The following is a 17921-nucleotide window of genomic DNA, read 5'->3' as shown; positions in this document are numbered from 1 at the left end:
AAATTAGAATCATATCTTTACACCTTAAATTTTAGCTCATGTTACTTGGTGTTAATAATATCAAAGTTTGTAAAAACAATTTTACATGCAACTATATGAAAAACAAGAAGCAACATTAAATTGAAATTTCACACCTATGATTACTAAAATGTGATCCAACAGGTTTAGAAGAGGCTGATTTTGAGAATAGAAATTCATTTGACTCAGCAGCAAGAGGGAACTTGGTGTGACAAAGTCATTCCATGATTTTTATTATCATATTAACTCAGTATAACAATGTTTAATGACTTATCTATCCAGAATCTTTCAGCAGATCTGTGGTCTCTTATCCTTCTACTGTTCACTGCATCTTTGTGTGTTCTGTCATCTACAAACATTGAAATGTTATACTGCTTGCTCATATCCAAGTCATCATTTTAACTAAAAAAAAACACCAAAAGCCCTAAATCTCAAAGTAACATCAGCATTCACCACCTTCCAGAATTTCTTACTTCGATTTCTTGTGCCTCCTTCATTCCACGAGCCTCATAAGGAAATCAAAACTGCATACAACCTTTCGTGCAGGGTGTTACCAAGGCCCTGTAGAGCTACAGCAATACATCCCTGTTCCTGTAATCAAATCCTCTTGCCCAATGAAATCCAACATATCATTTGCCTTTCCAAAGGCTCACTGCAGATGCAGAATAGGTTTTAACTTACATCCATGATCGTATGGCCAAAGACAGCTCCACTCCATTTATAAATTTGCAAATGACAGCACCATCATGAGGAAGATTTAGAAGAATGACAAAAGACAATACAGAAGAGAGATAAAGGGATTTGTGGCTTGGTGGTAGAACAAAACAACCTTTCCCTTAATGTCAGAGAAACCAAAGAGCTAATTATAGACTTCCCGAAGAGGGGAAGAGCTCATTACCATGTCCACATCAATGGTGCTGAGGTGACAGTTGCAGATAACTGTACTTTTCTTGGGGTAAACATCTCCAGTGACCTGTCTTGCTCCAACCCATATCAATGCAATGGGCAAGAAAGTGAACCATCACATTAATTTGCTCAGAAACCTGAGGAAATTTGGCGTGCTGATGTTAAATTTTCCAAATATTTGTTATTGTTTTATAACATATTCCAACATTTCCCTGCACTTGTATTAGTTTACTTTGCCCCTTTGCCCATGATATTATGCCAATCTATACAAGCCTTCCCCATGATTAATCTAATCCTCCTCATCCCCACAACCTCAACCCTCCATTTTTTCTAACATCCTTAACACAATCTGAGAGTCTTTCAAGTATTCCTATTGTACCAGCCTCTACTATTGCCCCCTGTCAATGCATTCCAGGTACCTACCAATTTCTTTAAAAAAAACTTCCTCTGTCATCTCCCCTAAACTTCCCTCCACTCACCTTAAATGGATGTCCTCCTCTATTGGTTACTGCCGCTCTGGGAAAAGGTACAGTCTGTCCACACTAGTACCTAAGCCTCTCATAATCTTACCTAACTCTATTAACTTGCGTCTCATCCTCCATCACCTCAAAAAGAAAAACTCTAGCATGTTCAACCTTTCTTCATAAAGCACTTCCAAATCATCCTGGTAAATCTCTTCTGCATTTCTCGAAAGCTGCATATCTATCGAATAATGAGGCAACTAGAATTGAATAGTTTAAGTGTGATCTAACCAGAGATTTAAAATTCCTCATGGCTCTTGAATTGAATTATCTCAGTAATAATGGCCAGCACACCATATACCTTAATCATCCTATCAATCTGAGCAGCAACCAAGAGGGATCTATGGTCTTAAACCCCAATATTCACTTTGCTAAGAATTGCTAAGAATCCTGCTATTAACCTTGAAGTCTGCCTTCAAAATTCAAGTTCCCAAACTGTATCACTGCATACTTTTCTGGATTGAACTCCATCTACCATTTCTCCCCCCCAACTCTGCATCCAGTCTACATCCCATTGTAACCGACATCTACCTTTCACACGATCCGCAACACCTCCAATCCTTCAGTTCTTCATCTAAGTAATTTATAAAAATTTTCAGAGTGGTTTTTCAGGGCTCCAGAACAAATTCATGCTGAACACCACTACTCAACTCCCTCCAGGAAGAATACTCTCCATCTATTAGCACCCTCTGTCTTCTGTGGGCAAGCCAATACTGAATCCATGCAGCTAAGTTACTATGGATCCCATATTTCATGACTTTGTGGAGGAACCTACCATGGGGACTCCTTATGAAAATCCATGTGCACTATATCCATTGCTCTACCTTCATCAATTTATTTTCTCACTTCCTTGAGAAACAATTAACTTGTGAAGAACAATCTGCCCCTCACAGGGCAATGTAGACTATCCCTATGTTTCTATGTTTCTGCAAATGCTCGTAAATCCCATCTCAAAGAATCTTCTCCAATAGTTCGCCCATCACTGGGGGCAAGACTCACTGGTCTACAATTCCCAGGATTCTCCCCATTACCATTCATTTTATTATAACATTTTTTTTTCAAAAATATACATCATAAAATCTTCAATAACATAATATATTAAACTTTCCTTAAAGACATTAACAAAAACAAAATGTTTCCTCCCTCCCCCTTCCATATATGTACAAACCTGCACACCGTCAGAGCTTATGTATCTTTTAAATATATAGAATACAATTGGAGAAATCATTTTCGAGTATGTCTAATGTCAGCATTTATATTTTTTTCTGTTACATACAGTATTTGGGCCCCTATTTAGTCCAGGTATGGCTGCCAGACCTTTACAAAAATGTCATATTTATTCTTTAAATTATATGTGATTTTTTTTCCAGAGGTATACAGTTGTTCATTTCCGCAGTCCATCATGCTATGAGTAGAGGGGAATTGGGCTTCCAAGTGATCGCAATACATTTTTTGCTACTGCTAATGCTATTTTTATAAATGAGATTTGCCAATTTAGTCAATTTGTTGCTTATTTTCATAAAATTGCCTAACAGATATAACTCTGGGTCGCCCGCAAAGGCCACTCATATAATCCTGGTTAGTTTTTCTGCAATTTCTTGCCAAAATGGCCTCACCTTCATGCATGACTGCGTGACAAGTAGAAAAGTTCCTGTTTCTGTCCTACAACTGAATAACATCTCTGAAATTTCTGCTTTTGATCTATGTAACTTCTGTGGAGTAAGATATAACTGGTGTAGAAAATTATACTGAACTAGTCCATATCTTGCGGTTATAATTGATGTCATACTGTCCATACACCAACCTGATCAGCTTCTTTTTGAGATTAGTACACCTAAACCAGATACCCATCTTTCCTTTGACTTCTGCAACCCTGGTTTTGCACTTTCACTTTGGAGAGCATAAAACATTTTTGTTATAAATTTGAGTCTATTCCCCATCCAGACCATTCATTCCATTTCACTCATTTCAGGTAGGGTCATTGTTGGTTCCCATCTTTCTCTTAATCTTAGCTGGAGAAAAAAAAAGGTCCCATTTATGTTTTAGTTGTTTGAAGGACATAAGAGTTTCTTCCATGTAACAGTCTTTAATATATCTTATACCTTTATCACATCATGAATGTAATATTCTATTGCCTATGTTCATAGGCAATAACACATTTTTACACAGTGGAGCTTTTATTGATATCCCTACTTTTTTCCTATACATTCATTAATTTCCTGTTATGTTCTGATCATGTGTTAGTATGGGTTATCTGTCTTTTTTTTTAGTGATTTGACGCTCTATTTATAGATTAAATCCTTTGCTTCCCCTCCCCCATTGAGTACATTCCCATTTGAATCGGGGGGGGGGGGATGGTGGGGTGGAAGAAACGACTGTCATCCACAAAGAAGGCTGTGAGAAATCTAGCCTGTGCAGCTAGGTAGAACTTTTTAAAATCCAGAAGTCTGAGTCATCTCTGCCTGTAGTCCTATGTCAGTTTTTCCAATGCAATTCTTGGTACCTTGTTATTCCTTAAGGACTGTCTAATATAATTGTTTAATAATTTAAAGAAATTTTTAGGTAACAGAATTGGCGGAAATTGAAAAGGATATGGTAGTCTTGGCATTACTTTCATTTTGACGTAGTTAACCCTTCCCACTAAAGTAATCGATAAACTTCTCCATTTCTGCAGGTCCTTTTCTATCTTCCCCAAAAAAGGAATATAATTTAGTTTATATGGAGTCAGTATATTATTGTCAGTCACAATTCCAAGATATTTTAGTACATCTGCCTTCCATTTAAATTTACTTCCTTTTGATAACTTTCACATTCTAGATGTGTCAATGGCATTATCTTGCTTTTGTCCATATTTATTTTACAGTCAGATACTCTTCCATATTTTTCTAGTGTTTCTTGTAATTTTTCCAAAGATTTAACCGAGTCTGATTGGTACAAGAGCACGTCATCAGCAAATAGACTAATTTTGTGTTCTTGTCCAACTTGATCCTTTCTTATAATTTCTGCCAGCAGTTCAATCTCTAGTATAAAAAGCACTGGGAGCAGGAAGCATCCTGTCTACTCCTCAAGGAAAACACCGCTGACATCTGATTATTGGTTAAAATTTTAGCTTGTAGTTTATGATATAAGGTTTTTATCCAGTTTATAAATGTTCTGCCTTTGCCAAATTTTTCCCAGTGTTTTAAAAAGAAAGGTCCATTCCAAACAGTCAAATTCTTTTTCTGCATCCAAGCAGACTGTTATACTTGGATTCCATTTGAATTTTGCCATATGGATTATATTAAATAAACTTGATGAATGTCTTCCTTTAACAGATCCTACCATATCTGTGTGTATCAATTTTGGTAAATATTATCCTAATCTATTAGTTAACACTTTTGCTCGTATCTTATAATCAGCATTATATGACAAAGTTTTTAATAGATCCCTATTTTTCCAATTCTTTGAATAATCTGTAAAACTTGGGTGGGAATCCATTCTCACCTGGTGATTTATTACCCTGTATGGGACTCAGGACTCTTTTCAATTTCTTCTCTTGTAAAGGGGATATCTAGTTCTATCTTTTCTCTCCTAGTTTTGGAAGTTCAACATTCGACAGAAATTCTTCCATTTTGTTCTTGCCTCCTTGTAATTCTGATTTGTAAAATTTCATGCATTATTGTCTAAAAATATCATTAATTTTCTTTTGTTTATATGTTATAATATGTTTCTGTTTTTACAGCATTTATTATTCTTGACTCCTCTGCTTTACATTGCCAAAATAAGACTTTATGTATTGTATCTTAGCTTTTTATTCTCCAATAGTCTACAGTCTTCTTGTCGTCCTGTCCTTTGATAATTTTTTTCTAATTCTGTAATATCTTTCTCCAAACTGTTTACTTCTGCCATATATTCTCTCCTAAGATTTTTTGTATAGGATGTAATTTGACCCCTCAGATATGCTTTGAACATGTCCCATATCAAAAAGCTGTTATTAGTAGATGGCTGATTTGTTTCACATAATATTTCTATCTGTCTCTTAATAAACTTGCAGATGTTTGTTATTTTAAGTAACTTGGTGTTGAGACACCATCTGTATACATTTTCTTGCTTTTCCATTACTCCAATAGTCAATGTTAATGGTGAGTGATCTGATAAGAGCCTCACTAGGTATTCTGTTTTAATCACTCTGCTTTTTAACTGGGCATACATTAAAAATAAATCAATCCTTGTATATGAATCGAGTATCCTTGAGTAAAAAGAATAGTCTATCTCTCTGTGGGATTTAATTGCCTCCATATAACAATTAGATTTAGATCCTTCATATATGTAATTGTGGTTTTTGCTGCTTTCACCTTTGCTGCTGTTCTTGTCAATTTATCCAAGCAAAAATTAAAATCTCCTCTAATCAATGTATTTTGCCTTCCCTCTGCTGATTTTAAGAAGATATCCTTCATAAAGGCTTCATCATCATAATTTGGGGCATATATATTCATAAATGTCCATGCTTCTCCATATATTTTACAATGTGCCACTATTTTCCTTCCATCCCAGTCAACCGAAGTGCCTTCTATTAATAATGGTATTTTTTTTTAATGAGAATCGCTACTCCTCTTACCTTTAAACCAAAAGAAGACAATATTATTTGTCCTACCATCCTCTTTTCAATTTATCATGCTCCAATTTAGTAAGATGTGTTTCCTATAGAAAGATGACTACTTTTAATTTCTTTAAGTATGCAAGACCCTTTTCCTCTTCACCCTCCCATTTAACCATTTAAGACTAATAAACTTTAGTGTTTTATCCATATAATTTTTCAAGTATTTTATAACAATAAAATCTTTCCAATTTTTTAAAATACTGCAGAATTTCCCTTTTAAGAAACATTCACATTTCCCCTTTAAAAACACACACACATATCCCCAGCTCTGACAGTGATGTAAGCAGTAAAATCTGGAAGCCTGTGAAAAGGGCCCACGGAATCCTCTGAAGAACCCCTCCTTTTAGTGCCATTTTTTAAAACTGCTCCACTCCCAGTGCCATTTTCCCCCTTAGATTGGAGTCCCCACTCTGCCCTTTCCTTTCTTTTCAGAGCTCTCTGTGCATATTACAGTGATTTTTTTTTCTTTTAGCAGTAAAAATAAGATGGTTCCATATTAGAAGATTGATAAAAGATATATTTTTCAGTTAGTCCTGTTTTAAAACAGTCTTTTCAATCTTCTTCTCTTGCAACTTTGACCTTTTCATAGTTTTCGTAAAATTCTTTCACTTCTTACTTATTCTTGAAAATTCTTCCATTACCTTCTGAGACACTGACCCTCAGTGATGCTGGATAAGTAATTGAGTATTTTAAGTGTTTGGATCATAGTTGTCTCTTTATCTCGTCAAATTTTTTTCGCTGTTTGTCCAAGGCAGGGCTAAAGACCTGAAAAAACATTACTTTTTTGTTGTCCACCATTAATGGGCCATTAATATTTTTTAAATATTCATACACTGCTCCCAAGACTGCATCCCGCTCCCAGTAACTTAAAAGTTTTATCAGGACTGGTCTAGTTGTTGATCGCCGGTTTTTCTGGTTCCGAGAGTCCTTTCAATTTGCAGCCTTACATTTAGCCTGTTTTGTTTCAGCATTTATGGGATCCATATTTCAAAGAAGCTCACTGGGTCTCTCCCCTCAATTCCTTCTCTCAGTGCACTGATTCTTACATTGTAATGTCTGCTGAAATTTTCCATATGTTCGATCTTGTCCATCATTCCTTTTCTGTCTGTGTCCCATGTTTTTGCTTTTTCTTCTAGAGTCTTTAGCTTGTCTTTTGTTTTGTTCAGCTCAGCCTCCACTTGTGTCATTTGTTAAATTAAGTCTTCCACGCTTTCTTTACCATTACCATTCTTGAATAATGGACCTACATTTGCCATCTTCCAATCCTCTGGTGCCACTCCTGTGGCTAGGGAGGACACAACGATCAGAGTCAAGACCCCAGCAATCTCTTTCCTCACCTCCTGTAGTAATCTGGGGTATATCATGTCCAGCCCCAGGGATTTCCCTATGCTAATGTTTTTCAGAAGTTCCATCACTACCTTCCTTAACCTCAACATGCCCCAAAACATTAGCCTGTTGTACACTGACCTCACATATTTTAAGGTCCCTCTCCCCGGTGAACCTTCTTTTAAAAAAAATGAAGTTTATATTCACCATCCTCCAACATGGAGCTGCACAATCTGATATCCAGGATTGGTTAATCAAATACAATTTCAATAATAATCAATACAATATCCAAATCAATTTTACTTCAGCTTCTTCAACTCTGCATGGATCTAATGAGGATTGGCAGTTTACAATGAGCCCATCTACTCTCTGCATTCTTTCAGCATTCAAAGATGAATCCAGTCCATACTCTTTCTTAACACATTGCACCTTGAAATCTTAAGACCAGCCTAAAATGCCTGAATACACAAGAGTCCTCAGGTCCTGGAATCTGGAGCAACAATCTGCTGGAGGAACTCAGTGAGTCAAACAGCACTAGAGAGGGAAAAAGTGCCAACGCTTTGAACCGGATTGAAAATTCTTATCATGTATTTCAGCCATGCCCTCCAGTGCTTTGCCTCAGTTAGCTGCTGGGTCTCTGTTCATTCTCATCCCAACTTGCATACTATTTACAAATCTATAAAAATACTTTTCAGTTAAATATCATTGCAATTCACACTTTTCATTTGCCCTCTAAATTTGGGCCTGTACTTAAAATATGTTTTTTTTTAATACCCCTCTCATTCACTAAGAATACTTTTACAGAAATTACCTTCTATTCCATGAAACTCAAGGCATGTCACTTGATTAAAAAAATACATCACTTCACTCGAACAAAAATACTTGGCTTGATCACTGATAATCAACCTATGCAACTAACTACTTTAATACAGCACCCTATAAATTATACTTGTTCATTGTTACCTAATCACTGAATCGAACAACTTGTGGCCTTAGCAGCCAATAAAAGTCTGTAAATATTAAATGATTTACAGCAAATGAATTCAGCATGTACAACATTTATGACAACTGTTAAAACATAAAGCACACCTGTTTCATCCTCATCATCTGAAGTTGATGACAAGGGACTTGGTGCTGAATTAACTTGATTATTAGAAACAGATCGACACTGCATGCCTGTAAAAGTGGAAAGCACAAAGAAAATTAAGCAGAGCAAAGAATAAGAATTACAACGCAAACCATTCAATAAGCTTTAGATCAACAAATTAGTAAAATTGCAAACTAATGAACGAAACGGCCAGCTCACATAATGGAGTAAAAATGAACAGAAACAGCCCACACATGTACTGAACCACAATGTAAAGTATTGATTTGGTTTACAAATTATTTTCTAATTTGCATAACAAAGACAAATTCTCAACTGAAAATTCATCTGCATCCACAAACAGTCTAAGGATGTAGAAAAGCACAGCAGGTTTCCAAAATGTGAAGCTGAGCACAGATATAGATGAGGATACAAAATTCCTGCAACATCTATTAGTTCCTTACTGACGGCTAACAACAAGCAAAGTATAACAGGAATTACGAGCTCCCGGTTTAGTAAAATGGGATTATCACTGTAAGGGATAGTATAGACAGGAAGGACTAAAGGGTCACAGTTAACATTCAACATTTCATACAAGCATGAGTCACAGTCCAGAAATAATTCGATACATTGGAAGAAATGAGGGAAGGCTTGTCACAGTCTGTTCCAAAATTCAATACATTTACAAAAACGTGACTTTGCAAGGGAGAACCATTCTGGCTGCTGAAGAGAAAGCAGCTTGTTGAAGTAGCTCTTGTGGCCAGCCATTTTTGTGGAATTCAGAGCAAAGCAGGCTCTGTGAATGACTGGGCCTTTTCTTTGAATTGACCTATGCCAAGAGGGTCTTCTTGGGAAGCTTAGTGCTTCATTTTGGTTGTGACTAACAGTGGAGGTCACTTGGAGAGTCTCCTTCATTTTAAGTGTGAATCGCAGTGAAGTTACTTGGAGAGACCGGTGCCAGGGTCTTGGAAGTTTCGTGGAGACCACCCAGTTCAAGTCTTCCCTACAAAAGGACCAGGAGTGTTGTGATCACAGCTCGTGCAGGTGGACATTTCTTCAAAGGCAACACAAGAAGAACTTGTGAGACTGTAGCAGCCACAACTCCAGTCGCCCCATCAGTTCATCATTAATTCTGGGCATCAAATTTCAAAGGGCTATGCTTCAACACTGAATTTAAAAGACTGAACTTTGAAGTAACTATCTGGATTTTAACTTGGACTGTAATGGTTTGGGTATATCACACACACACACACAAACACACTCACAAATAGCTTAAGAGTAAGAAATAAAATTAGTGGTTTTAAATTAAACACTGTCTGCTTCACTGTCCATTGCTGCGCCTTACACACGATTTGTAACATAGGAAAGACAAAACATATAACCATATAACCATATGAGAATAAAAGAATGGTAATGTTAGAATTAAAAGCTCTCTATTTACACACAGCACTCAGAACAAAATAATATTTTGAATTGATGGATATCAATAACAAACTGATATCTAATCGCCATGACAAAATTTACAGGTACAAAATGATGAAGGCTGAGTTATGTTTTTGGAGGGTCTGGGACATTTAGGCGCCCACAATTTGGTGCCAGACATTATGACAGCCACAGATTGGTGCTGGACATTTTGGCCCACCTGCCCCACTCACTGTCTGCTGGCCAACTCTGTCCTGCCGCACTGCCTGAACCCCTGGCATTGCAGAAACTCCCTCCCCTAGGAAACTGCTACCCTAGCAATCAAGGGATTTTTTAAAATAGGAGAACAATAAAAAACATGGGGTTTTAGTAAATTATCACAATATATTTATTATAACTCTAACCCTAATGAGTGGGGCGGGGAGCTGGGTCAGTGCCAAACTGTGGGCATCAAAATGTACGAAGGGCTACAAAAGTCTTTTTTTTTCACCAAAATGTCCGTCGCCAAAATGTAAGTGCAAAAATATCCGGCGCCAAACTGCAGGACACCAAAATGTTGGTACCAACGACAAAGGGAGGAAGAGTGAAGAGGTCCTAAAAAAATGAATATAGGGAGTTAGTAGGGAGCAAAAAGGACTACAAAGGGATTATTACCTGTGCCACAGGAATAGTTTAAGGTGGAGGATGAATGCGTGGCTGAAGGGGTGGAGCAAGAGGCACGGATTCGAGTTTTTGGATCACTGGGACCTTTTTTGAAGGAAGTGGGACCTGTACTGAACGGACGGCTTGCATATGAATCCCAGAGGGGCCAGGATCCTGGTGGGGGCATTTGCTAGGGCTACTCAGGAGGCTTTAAACTAGAACGGTTGGGGGAAGGGAACCAAATAAAGGAGAACAGCAAGAAGACGGTTAGACTCCAAACAGAGAAGGTTTATAGGCAAAGTTTGGGGGTGGATAGACAGGGGATTGAAAAGAAAAATGATCAGTACAGTGATGGAGGGGAAATGATGGAATAAAATAAGAGTTGACTGTAAAGACAGTAAAGGGACAAACAGAGAGAAAGATGTGTGAAATCTCTGAAATGCATTTACTTTAATGCTAGGAGTATTGTAAGGAAGGTGGACGAGCTGAAGGTGCGGATAGACACTTGGCAGTATGATGTGTAAGCGATTAGTGAGACATGGTTGCAGGAAGGTTGTGACTGGCAGCTAAATATTCCTGGATTTTGCTGCTTTAGGTGTGATAGAATTGGAAGGGCAAGAGGGGGTGGTGCAGCATTGCTTGTCAGGGAAAATATTACAGTGGTGCTTAGGTGAGATAGATTGGAGGGCTCATCAAGGGAGGCAGTATGGGTGGAATTGAGAAATGGGAAAGGAGAAGTTACACTTATAGGGGTGTATAGTAGACCACCTAGTGGGGAGTGAGAAATAGAGGAGAAAATTTCTAAGGAAATAGTCAATATTTGTAATAAGCACAGGGTTGTGTTAGAGGGGGATTTTAATTTTCCAAATATAGATTGGGAAACCCATTCTGTGAAAGGGCTAGATAGATTGGAATTTGTAAAATGTGTGCAGGATAGTTTTTTGCACCAATACGTTGAGGTACCGACTAGAGAAGGGACAGTGTTGGATCTACTGTTGGGGAATGAGATAGGGCAGGTGACTGAGGTATGTGTTGGGGAGCACTTAGGATCCAGTGATCATAGTACCATTAGTTTCAATATAATTATGGAAAGGGATAGGTCTGTTCAAAATTGAGGTTTTTGAGTGGGGAAAAGCCAGATTTGAAGAGATGAGAAAGGATTTGCGAGGAGTGGATTGGGATCATTTGTTTTATGGGAAAGGATGTAGAGGAGAATTGGAGGTCTTTTAAAGGTGAAATTTTGAAGGTACAGAATCCTTATGCTCCTGTTAGGATAAAAGGCAGAGCCAAAAATTTGAGAAGGATTTGGTTTTCAAGGGATATTAGAAATTTGGTTTAAATAAAAAGGGATACATTAAATATAAGAAACAAGGTGCAAACGAGATGATTGGAAAATACATTGATTGTAAAAAGAATTTTAAGAAAGAAATTATGAAAGCGAAAAGAAGCTATAGCGAACAGGGTGAAAATAAATTCGAAGGGTTTTTACAAATATGTAAATAGCAAAAGGAGAGTGAAGGATAAAATTGGTCCCTTAGAGAATCAGAGCGGACAACTGTGTATGGAGCCAAATGAGATAGGGGAGATACTGAACAAGTTCTTTTCTTTGGTATTCACTAGGGAGAAGGATATTGAATTGTGCATGATATGGAAAGCAAAAGGAGTAATTATGGAAAATGTTGGGATCAGGAATGAGAGGGTATTGGAGCTTTTGAAGGTGGATGTCTGCAGGTCCCGAAAGGATTTTCCCCAGGATTTGATGGAAGTCAGGGAAAAAATAGTGGAGGCTCTGACAGTGATTTTTCAAAAGTTATTAGAGAGGAGTATAGTGCTGGAGGATTGGCATATTGCACAAGTGGTTCCTTTGTTTAAAAAGAGTTTGAGAAGTAAGGCTAGCAATTATAGGCCTGTAAATTCGGTGGTCAGTAAGCTCAAAGGAGGTATTCTTAGAGATAATATATATAAGTATCTAGAGAGACAGGGTCTGATCTAGAGAGACAGGGTTTGTGTGTGGAAGGTCATGTTTGACAAATCTTGGTGAATTTTTTGAGGGGGTGACTAGGAATGTTGATGAGGGTAGAGCAGTTGATGTAGTCTATATGGATTTCAGTAAGGCCGATAAGATTCCACATGGAAGGTTGGCAAGGAAGGTTCACACGCTAGGTATTAATTTTGAGATAGTCAAATGGGTTCAACAGTGGCTAGAAGGTAGATGCCAGAGAGTCATGGTGGATAATTGTCTGTCAGGATAGAGGCCGGTAACAAGCAGTGTGCGTCAGGGATCGGTGTTGGGTCCCTTGTTATTTGTCATTTACATTAATGATTTGGATGATTGGGTGATAAACTGGATAAGTAAATATGTGGATGATACAAAGATAGGTGGAGTTCTGGATAATGAAGAAGAATTTCAGAGATTGCAGAAGGATTTGGAATGCTTAGAAGAGTGGGCTGAAAGATGGCAGATGGAGTTTAATACTGAAAAGTGTGAAATGCTTCATTTCAGAAAAAATAATCAAAACAGGATATATGCAGTGAAGAGGAGGGCATTGAAGAATGCAGAAGAACAGAAAGATCTAGGAATAATGGTTTATCATTTTTTGAAGGTGGAATCTCATGTGGATAGAGTGGTGAAGAAAGCTTTCTGTAGGCTGGCCTTTATATATCAAAGCATAGAATATAGGAGTTGGGAAATGACTTTGAGACTATTGAAGGCATTGGTGAGGCCAAATTTAGAACATTATGTACAGTTCTAGTCACCAAATTATAGGAAGGATCTCAATAAGGTAGAGAGGGTGCAGAGAAGATTTACTAAAACGTTGCCTGGATTTCAGAATCTAGATTACAAAGGATGAGTAGATTAGGTCTTTATTCATTGGAGTGTAGAAGGTTGAGGGGGAATTTGATAGAGGTATTTAAAATTATGAGAGGGATAGATAGAGTAGATATGAATAGGCTCTTTCCCTTGAGGGGAGGTGAAATTCAAACAAGAGGTCATGAGTTAAGGGTTAGAGGGCAAAAGTTTAGAAGTAATATAAGAGGGAACTTCTTTTCTCAAAGAGTGGTGGTTGAGTGGAATGACCTTCCGGAAGAGGTGGTCACAGCAAAGTCAATTTTGTCATTTAAGGAAAAGTTGGATAGGTATATGGATGAGAGGGGATTGGAGGGTTATGGTCAAAGTGCAGGTAGGTGGGACTAGAGGAGATCACTTAGATCGGTATGGACTAGAGGGTCCGTGATGGCCTGTCTCCGTACTGTGATTGTTATATGGTTATAAAATGTCTGAAACTAGTTTTTGGAAGAATATAGAATGGAAATAGAGGATAATTAAAAAGTGCTCAGGAAAATTAAAGCTTGGGTGGCGGTAAGAAATAACAAAGGAAATAAATAATTGCAATGGGATAAGTTATTAACTGAGAAGTAAGGTATTATAACGAACAATAATTGAGGGCAAATTTAATTTTCATATTAATTGGGAAATCAAATAGACAATCTTGGAAACAAATTCATGGAATGAACCCTTTTGCTTAGAATGATACACTAAAAAATCAGGTAATTTTAGATCTGATCATCTGCAACAAAATGGGATTAATTCAGGATTGTAAAAATATACTTTGGGGAAAATAGGGTCATAACCAAGAACATAATTTTGTCTGCAGTTTATTCAGATCTTAAACAAAGAATTCCAAGCAATTATTGTTTAATCTAATATTCTTTTGTATAGCAGCAGGTAGATCAAATATAATTCAATTTTCTGAGGGACAAGCTTTTTTTTATTAAACAGAGAGTGACTGATATCGGGAATGAGCTGCCAATGGAGGCAGTCGAATCACTTGTAGTATGTTAAAGCGTCGTTTAGAAAGACATTTAAATAGGCAAGGCAGAATGTTCTAGTCCCAAAGGGGACAAAGGGCCATTTCTATGTTGTACAACAATAGGACTTTGCAACTCCAAAAAAGATGCATATTGTATAATCCATCCGATGCGAACAAACATAGTTGAGCATATTATTAATTCATTGAAATTTTGGACAGAAAATTGAGATAATTTTAGAAAGTATCACAATAACTAAACCATTCAAAAATGGAGAAAAGAGAACAAGAGTAATGTAGCATCGAGTACAAAAGTAAAATGCTAAATGCTGGCCCCTTTGAAATAAGGAAATGGGAATGACATTAAAAATTGTACATCCATCTTCACAATAGAAGGCAAAAACAAGAGAGGGATGAAGTTAAAACTAATATTGGGGAACTACAAAAACTAATGGGACCACAGTTTTGAAGATTATAAAATGTTGAGAAAATAGATATATTGATTGTCATCCAATAACATTCCCAAGGTTTGGAATGGAGTAGGTGGATGAAAAACAAATGTAACACTGTTATTCAACAAAGGAGGGAAAAGATAAATGAAAGAAGTATATGCCAGTTAGCCAAATGCTTGTTGCTGAATCAATACTGAAGTCAGATACAATTTCTTCATACCCAGGGGACTCTCAGAAATTCATAATATGGAAAGGCAGATTGGCCTCGTTTTATCACAGTGAAGCAGATTGACAATTTCAGCATATTTCATTGAGGATGAATTGAAAACATGAAACATTCTCGGTGGATGCACTGAGTTTACATTACAAAAAGGAATCAAAGACCTCACAAAGAAAATTCTATTCACTCAGTATTTTATATCTGATAACTTTCAACCAAGACAAGTCTCAGTACACTATTAAAGGCTGCAGTGATTTGAATCTGCTGTAGCGGCACATATGCAGAGACACGGACTGGGCTGCAAAATGGCCGATGAACGCGGCGACCGCACGGACCTGTGGGTGACATCGGATGTCGTCCCAGGTGATCTGCGCACACTGGGAAGATGGGGGAACTCTGGCATGAACACCAGTGACACGGGGCCCTGACATCAGCACCAGGGGCCCATATAAACACGAGGGCCAGAGTAATAAACCAGTCTCATTTTCCAAGGCTTTGATGTGCATGTCATTCTTCTCAATGCTCATGTAGTGTGTACGTTACATTAGTGACCCCAACAGCCAAAGATGATGGATCAAGCGGAGCCAGCAACCATCCACGTGGTATCTCACAGGATTCCAACATTTTGTGGCAGCCACATGTGTGGTTTGAGCAGGCCGAGGCTCAGTTCCAGCTTTGCCACATCGCCGCTGACGACACCCGCTACTTCTATGTCATGAGCACCCTTGATCAGTGGTAAGGGTTGCATATTTTCTACAGCAACCTCTGGAGCAAATATGTGGCCCTCAAAAAGCTACTAACCCATACTTTCGGGCTCTCCCAGTGTGAGCGCGCTGCCCAATTGCTGCATATGGACAGATTGTGGGACAGGGGCCCATCCGCCCTAATGAGCAAGATGCTCATTCTAACCAAGCCTTGCCCGCTCTTTGAGCAGATCCTTTTGGAGCAGCTGCCCGAGGATATCCGACTCTTGGTCTCGGACAAGGACCTCGGAGGGTCACAGCCTGGGAGGACATGCTCTGGAGAGCGAAGGACACCAGCGCCATCATAGACCACAAAGCAAGCCCAACGAACAGCCCCTGGCGAGATCAAGGCCAGCAGAAAGGCAAGTGAACACCCTGGAACAGCTATGCCACTACCATCAGCGACAGGGTGCGGAGGCCCATTGATGCCACCCACCCTGCGGAATTCCGGAAAATGGTCTAGCCAACCGTCATTGATGGCTGCGGCAGTTGGCCCATGTGACAGTCTCCTCTAAGTCTGGGACTCACTGTCAGGCAGGTGTTTCTTGGTCGACACTGGTGCCAAGCTAAGCATCCTACCTGCCACAGGACTCAACACTTGCAATGGCAAGAAGGGCCCAGCACTGAGGGAAGCCATAAGCTCCTCCATTTGAACTTTTGGGACCCGCACCATCCACCTTCAGTTCGGCAACAGCCGCTTTATATGGACCTTCACCCTTGTGGCAGTGGCGCAACCGCTCCTGGGGGCCGACTTCCTTTGGGCCCACTGCTTGTTTGTTAACCTTAAGGGATGGTGCTTGGTGCATGCCAGAACCTTTCAAACTCTGCCTCTGAGGGAACCCAAGCTACCCATTCCCCACCTGGACTCTATAACTCTCTCAGACAATGAATTCACCCACATCCTGGTGGAGTTCCCCTTGAAAGTGGCGCCAGAGTTCTCTGCGGATGAGCCAAAGCATGGGGTAAGGCACCACATATTGACTGAGGGCTCCCCATTCCACACCAGGGCAAGCCGACTCTCTCTTGAAAAACTCAGTCTGGCGAAGGAGGAGTTTAAGAAAATGGAGGAGCTGAGGATTGTATGGAACTCCAATAATCCCTGGGACTCCCCCTCCACATGGTGCCCAAATAAGCAGAGGGTTGGAGACTACTGCCACTTCAACGAGGCCACCACGCCTGGCAAGATATCCCATGCCCTACATCCAAGACTTTTCCGCCAACCTCATCTGGGGGGGTACCACCAAATCCCAGTTCATCCCCAGACATCCCCAAGTCTGCAATCATAACCCCCTTTGGCTTGTTTAAATTTCTCCACATGCTCTTTTGTCTAACGAATGCAGCGCAAACTTTTCAGCGACTAATGGACACAGTAGACCGGGACCTCCCATTTGTATTCATCTATTTGGACGATATCCTCATCTCCAGCCGTAGCCACAAGGACCACATTGCCCACCTGAGACAACTGTGCACCCTCTTGGGTGAGTTTAGGCTATCAACCCTGCGAAATACCAGTTCAGTTGGGCACCATCAACTTCCTGGGGCACAGGATTAACAGACACAGGGCTACACCCCTCCCCGAGAAGGTTGAGGTGGTCCGGCATTTCATTAAGCCACGCACGGTAAAAGGGCTACAGGAATTCATTGGTATAAACTTTTACCACAGGTTCATACCGGCAGTGGCCCGGATCATGCGCCCCTGCTTCGTGCTCATGGCAGACAAATCAAAAGACATTACTTAGGACGATGAGTTTTCCAAGGCGTTCCAGAACATCAAAGATGCACTGGCCAACGCCACCTTCCTGGTCCACCCCAGACTGAAGGCACCTACTGCCCTGACAGTCGACATCTCCAGCACAGCAGTAGGGGGTGTGCTGGAACAACTCATCGAGGGCCAGTAGCAACCCCTGATCTTTTTCATCGGGCACCTCCGCCCCCCCCAGAGCTCAAATGCAGCGCCTTCAATGAGAGCTGCCAGCGCTGTACCTGGCGGTGAGATATTTCCAATTCTTTTTGGAAGGCCGGCAATTCAGGGTGTTTGCTGATAACAAGCCGCTGACCTTCACCTTTCATAAGGTATTGGACCCGTGGTCAGCCCAACAACAGAGACAATTGTTCTAAGCATCCGAGTTTACTGCAGAC

At 39.5% G+C, this 17921-nt stretch overlaps 1 protein-coding gene across 4 annotated transcripts in view; it reads right to left on the bottom strand.

Moving 5' to 3' along the window:
• The window catches only part of LOC138758139 (protein transport protein Sec24B-like), a 188229-nt gene that overhangs the window by 118812 nt on the left and 51496 nt on the right, over positions 1–17921 (bottom strand). For 3 of the 4 annotated variants that reach the window (XM_069926651.1, XM_069926650.1, XM_069926653.1), the window contains one exon: positions 8500–8586. The exons of the other annotated variant lie outside the window; for it this stretch is intronic. In XM_069926651.1, the coding sequence (XP_069782752.1) occupies positions 8500–8586 (87 nt within the window). The remainder of the gene's footprint in view (positions 1–8499; positions 8587–17921) is intronic. 4 annotated transcript variants of the gene reach the window in all.

The sequence above is a fragment of the Narcine bancroftii genome, chromosome 3, assembly GCF_036971445.1.
Source record: "Narcine bancroftii isolate sNarBan1 chromosome 3, sNarBan1.hap1, whole genome shotgun sequence".
NCBI lineage: Eukaryota > Metazoa > Chordata > Chondrichthyes > Torpediniformes > Narcinidae > Narcine > Narcine bancroftii.
This window is presented reverse-complemented; position numbering and strand designations above follow the sequence as displayed.